The sequence below is a fragment of the Aedes albopictus genome, chromosome 1 (genome assembly GCF_035046485.1).
Source record: "Aedes albopictus strain Foshan chromosome 1, AalbF5, whole genome shotgun sequence".
NCBI lineage: Eukaryota > Metazoa > Arthropoda > Insecta > Diptera > Culicidae > Aedes > Aedes albopictus.
The window spans coordinates 111,311,938-111,317,580 of NC_085136.1; the positions used below are offsets into that span (position 1 = coordinate 111,311,938).

The 5,643-nt window shown below is 43.0% G+C and overlaps 1 protein-coding gene across 1 annotated transcript; it reads left to right on the plus strand.

Moving 5' to 3' along the window:
* Nucleotides 1-2,001: 2,001 nt before the first annotated feature.
* LOC109433007 (negative elongation factor D) lies at nt 2,002-4,206 on the plus strand. The gene is made up of 4 exons (XM_019709385.3): nt 2,002-2,191; nt 2,273-2,997; nt 3,103-3,463; nt 3,532-4,206. The coding sequence occupies exons 1-4, from the start codon at nt 2,120-2,122 to the stop codon at nt 4,132-4,134; spliced, it is 1,761 nt and encodes a 586-aa protein (XP_019564930.2). The 5' UTR covers nt 2,002-2,119; the 3' UTR covers nt 4,135-4,206.
* The last annotated feature ends 1,437 nt before the right edge of the window (nt 4,207-5,643 follow it).

Consider the following 5,643-nt stretch of genomic DNA (forward strand, 5'->3'; position numbering starts at 1 on the left):
GAACTTTGTTCGGATTATGGGATAAATCATGGCTAAAACTGTTTAGACAACCAAGTAATATTAAATAACTAATATTTTAAACGAATCACATAAAATAAAACAGAATATAATTGTGTAGTTTAACATTGAGTGCCAAGAGACGTAATCAACGTAAAAATGAGGCATTCATTTATTATTATAAATCTGTAACAAGATATCTTGTACCTATATTATAGTTTTTATCTTCCGCAGCAGTTCGATTGTACGAGTCGCTTGGATCAATGCATTTGACATTTCCGTGTTGTCGTGTTTACTGAATATTGTTCCCACAGTCACCTAGATAACCAAGCAGCATTCTTAAATCGACACATTCCAAGTATCCTTAAACATCCTTATGCACTATTTATTGAACATAATATCAAGATTCCATGACAAAAGCATAAATAAAAAAAATGCTTAACGGATCTTCGACTGAGAATGAGTAGATAACCCGAACAGATGCTGTGGATGCACCATGTCCAAGACCATACCGCACCACACATTGTCATACATTTTTAAAGATTGATATTTAATGATAAAAATAAAAACATATTCATATCGCAATTAGTACGTCTGGAAACGATATCTTCAATAACTACCAACACTTTTTGGCCGCATTCGATACAAGTTTTCTCACCGTGCGATAAAAATACTGACAGCGAAATCAGAATGGAAAACACGTGTTTTTTGCTGAACAGCTGTTGAAGTATGAGGCGTTGTTCAGTTGATAACCACGTGCTGTGCTAATTCACCACTGCTGAACACAAGTTTAGGAGTGATCATTATTAAATCATGGGAAGATTATGTTTTGCTTTGGGTACTACATCTCACCATCTCTAGGATGGCGCAGATAGGAAGGCATGCGGCTGGCAATCGACAGATCTCGAGTTCTAATCCGGATTTAGGTAATTTTATATGTAATTCTTAATTCATAATAGGTGTTCTCAATACAAGAGCAAATAATTACTCTCGTGAGAGTTCAACATTTTTGCATTTTATTTATTTTCAGTCATTTTTGCCAATAGCCGAACAACAACTTTTCTGTGCATTTGTAAAACGCTTTGAACAACAAAAAATTAAGTTGGTGCACAACATGATGCTTAATAACTTCTCCAAATTTGTGTGAACAAAACCAGAACATAGGTTGTACGTGAAAATAATTCAAATGTTATTCATCATGATGCTGAATTGATTCGTCATAATGGTGCCTGTTAAATGAGTGATTGTTAGTTGGGATGAACGCCCCCTCCTCTTCTCAAAGTCATCCTCGGTTATGTGATCAGCAGATTTTTTCATTTTATAAATAAAAACATGGGCAACCGTGAGAGACATTTCTTGTGAAAAAATAGACACGTGTTCACAACATGAAATCTCAAATCGTTGTACCTTCACCTGGGTGCCTGTTAGCAACGAGGTTAGCAATGCGGCCCTTTATGAGACTAACAACACGTGCGCATATCAACTCTGCCACAATGCTCAATGTTTGACCTCCGCTTCCCCTACTCAAATTAAATTTGCAAATTTACAGCAGGAATACCCTAGCGGCTAATTCGAAATAATATTAAACTATTAAAACACCGACAAAGGACAAGTTAGTCACGCAAGAAAACCAGTCGAATTCGCGAGTCCGTGCGGTATGGATCAATCAATCAATCAATCAAGCCTTAAGGCTTTCAGTCTGCCAATTCTTCACCACCATGCAAGTTCTTAAAGTTGTGATCGCTTCGGTAATTCTCTACCAAGTGTTTTGCATCACCCGAAACCTTCTGAAACTCATTTTAAGTCAATTTGCACCGATTTAGCCGCGTAGCTAATCAAGCATGAAATGAACTCAAATCAAAATTTTGTGTGTAATCACGTGCGTGCTCTAGCAAAGACAACCAAAGCTTCGATTGATGCACCCCTGATTCTAAAATTTGGCTGCGTTCTGCCGACGCCCGCGGGGGCGTCGGACGCCGCGCTTTTGACAACTCATCTCAAAACAACGCGCCTCCCTCGCATCAGTTTTCGATTTCGGCGGATGCCGCAGTTTAGTTGTTTACGTTGCTTTTCGCGGTAAATTATTGTGAATAAATTATTGTAGTTAAAATTAGGCGTAATAATGAGTGCAATGGACGAGGAATACGAGGAGGAAGGATGGATCAATCGTAACAACCAGCCGGGCGAAGAGGAGGTGAGTGATGGTCAATCTTCTGAGAAGTTGCGGCGTCCCGTAGGGATTGTTTATTATTTACGATTTTTTCGCTAATTCAAGCCGGACGGACACGATGAACCGCTGGAGAACCCTCAGGAAGTGCTCAACGAGTGCCTGTCCAAGTTTGCCACCTCGGATTACATCATGGAGCCGGGAATTTTCACCCAGCTGAAACGGTACTTCCAGGCGGGTGGAACGCCAGAACAGGTGATCAACCAGCTGTCGGCGAACTATACGGCGGTAGCTCAGATGGCCAATCTGCTGGCGGAGTGGTTGATTCTAGCTGGTGTCCGGGTGACAGACGTCCAGGCCATGGTCGAGAACCACCTGAAGGACATGATTCTGAAGACGTTCGATCCGAAGAAGGCGGACAAAATTTTCACCGAGGAGGGAGAAACGCCCGCCTGGTTGACGGAGATGATCGAGCATCATACGTGGCGGTCGTTGATCTACCGGCTGGCGGAGGAGTACCCGGATTGCCTTATGTTGAATTTCACCATTAAGCTCATCTCGGACGCGGGCTTTCAGAGTGAAATCACCTCCATTTCGACGGCCGCCCAGCAGATCGAGGTGTTCTCGAGGGTGCTCAAGACGGCCATTGCCAAGTTTTTGAACCACCCGGAAGATTGGCAGTCGGCGATTCACGAGTGTGCGAAGATGGTGTGCCATGGGCAGCACACGTACGTGTATAGCCAAGTGCTGATACAGGTTCTGTCGCAGGAACCCAAAGGAGGATTCATCATGAAGCGGTTGGCGCAGGAAATTACGAAATATGCCTCGAAAAAGTAAGCGATACTTAACAGTCTGTTTAAATTAAATTAGGGAGCGTCACCACTTGGGCAGGGGATCGTATTTTGGCTATAATCATTTTATTCTTATTTTTTTGGCAGCAATCACAATGTCACTCCAATCACGATGGCCTTGAACGGTTCGGCGCGGCACCCGCAAGCGTGTGAAGCCCTAACATCCATGCTGACCCGAAATGCACTGAACCCGGCGGACATTACGGTTCTGTATCGGAACTACTCCTCGCTGGAACCCCCGCCGATCGATCTCATTCGTAATCCACAGTTTTTGGACCTGCTGGTGGATTCGCTGTTCAAGGTCGGTGTCAAAATCAACCAGGAACACAAATCCAAGTACATCTACCTGCTGGCATATGCGGCCAGTGTTTGTGAAACGCCGGCGAAGAAGGGCCAACCGAAGGGTCACCGGAACATCAACAAAGACGAACTGAAAGCCACTATTCAGGTGGGTTAAACAATTTAAAAAGTGCTTTATGTCAAATGGAATAGCCTTGCAATTATTTATATTTCTAGGCCGTCGAGAAAGTGCACAACATCTGCAACGTGAACCGTGGTTCCACTGAACTGATAGCGGAAATTGCCACCCTGTACCAATGCATTCGCTTCCCGGTGGTCGGAGTGGGTGTGATCCGGTGGGTGGAAAACACCGTTACGGAGCCTTCCTACTTTAAGCTGTGTACCGAGAGTTGTCCTCTGCATTTGGCCCTGTTGGACGAGGTGGCCCAAGTCCATTCGTCGTTGCACGATCAAATCCTGCGGCTGCTGATCGAGCTGTTCGAATCGAAACAGGACGAGCTGGAAATTCTCGTCCAGCTGGAAATGAAGAAAATGTTGCTGGACCGAATGGTGAACCTGTTGACGCGGGGATGTGTGGTTCCGGTGGTTAAGTACATCCGCCAATGCTGCAACAAGGGCGATACGGACATCTCGCTGATCCGGTACTTTGTGACGGAAGTGCTCGAAACGATCACGCACCCCTACTCGCCCGAGTTCGTGCAGCTGTTTCTGCCGATGGTGGAAAACGAGGAGATCACCGGGTCGATGCGGGGCGAAGGCGATAACGATCCCGTCTCGGAGTTCATCGTACACTGTAAGGCGCACTATACGACGATTTAGAGCCGATCTAAGGTAGGTATCGAAAGTAAGGACAATTGCATATGATTTTGGAATATAATTTAGGGAAATAAAGTGGTTCCAGTTCACTGCATCCGAAGGCATTGGTTGAGAGTTGGGTTGGCGTCGAAATGGGTCTTAACCTTATTCATCACACGACTTTGAACCGTCCAGGTGTGATGAATAGCACGCGAATATCACGCCGAGGACCTGGGATCGAGTTCCACTCTCGACAAACTCACAAAATGTTGAGTTCTTCCTTTGGAAGGGAAGTAAAGTGTGGGTCCTAAAATGAACTACTACATAGCTCTGGGTTAACAATCTCGTTAATAAAGATAAAACAAAAACGACTGAACCACTATTTCGAAGCCAAAAAAAAGTTTGTATAGAAAGAGCCAGAATAAAAATTGTTGCAAATAAGCCAAATTTCAAAATCAATGTAAACATAGTTTTGAATCAATATTATTTTACGTTGAAGGTGGGGGCTGGCTCACCAACACTTCCGGTCCGCTTTAGTGCTTAATGCATCATTGTGGCCAGGTGTTGTTCTAGTTTTTCCAACTGTATTGTAAAGCATGAGCGGTGATCCTTGGCATTCTTGTGTAAATTGGGGTACTCGGAATGTTGATCGATCACCGATTATTGCTGGCAGATGCAGTGGAAAGTTTGTCTTAATACGTATCAATCGTCTCTGACAAACGAGAAAAACTGACCTCACTGATTACCTGTCTCTGAGCCAAATTTGGTATAGAGTCTTCAGTCTCCGATTAATCGCTTCATGTTTGATGGAGGCTTTTAATCCAATGGGTTACATAGCCGCTATCCGAATGAAGAGAGTAATGTTCCGCGTAATATATCACAAATCAAAAGAGGTGCGGTATATTACGTGGAGCGGATATACTGAATTGGGTACCAGACCAAGTCCCTGCTGGGTGGCACGAAATAGGTGAGCCATAGACAATAGAATCGTCAATGTCGTAGGGCATAGTATGTGACTATTGTCGAAACCAAAAAAACTTTTAATGCCCAACCAAATCATTAGCAATATCAATTTGCTTCAAACGCGTTCCAGTGATAGGGTTAAGATTAGGATCAATTATTACAATACAATTTCACGTTTCAATATGTGTTTAGTAGTTTTAGAGGTAACAGCCTAATAAGAAATTTTCTGCAGGTTCATAACTTGCACTCAACGAGTTGAATGTTATATTGCCTCACAACTGTAAGCAACATTATTATGTACTCATTAATAGAAGGTTGTATCATCAATATGGACATAGACTTGCTGAACGAAACATTTGACCAATTAACATCTTTCAGGTATAAAATAGGTAGTAGGACAAAACTTTTATTTTTAAAAGTAGTTATCTATGTTCATGATAGAAGAGTAGCGTAAAGTGATACCACCCGTTACAGATCCAGAAACGTTTCACACTGAAAGAAGGTTGGAATGACAGTGCGAACAGAAGATCCGAACTGCTAGGTGTAGGAAGAAATATGTTTATTTCCCCT

Excerpts from the sequence above, each read along its gene's own strand:
- LOC109433007 (XM_019709385.3), top strand. The coding sequence starts at position 2,120 with ATGAGTGCAATGGACGAGGAATACGAGGAGGAAGGATGGATCAATCGT. Across the intron at positions 2,192-2,272 it reads ACCAGCCGGGCGAAGAGGAG|CCGGACGGACACGATGAACC; the intron begins GTGAGTGATGGT and ends CGCTAATTCAAG. Across the intron at positions 3,464-3,531 it reads AACTGAAAGCCACTATTCAG|GCCGTCGAGAAAGTGCACAA; the intron begins GTGGGTTAAACA and ends TTATATTTCTAG.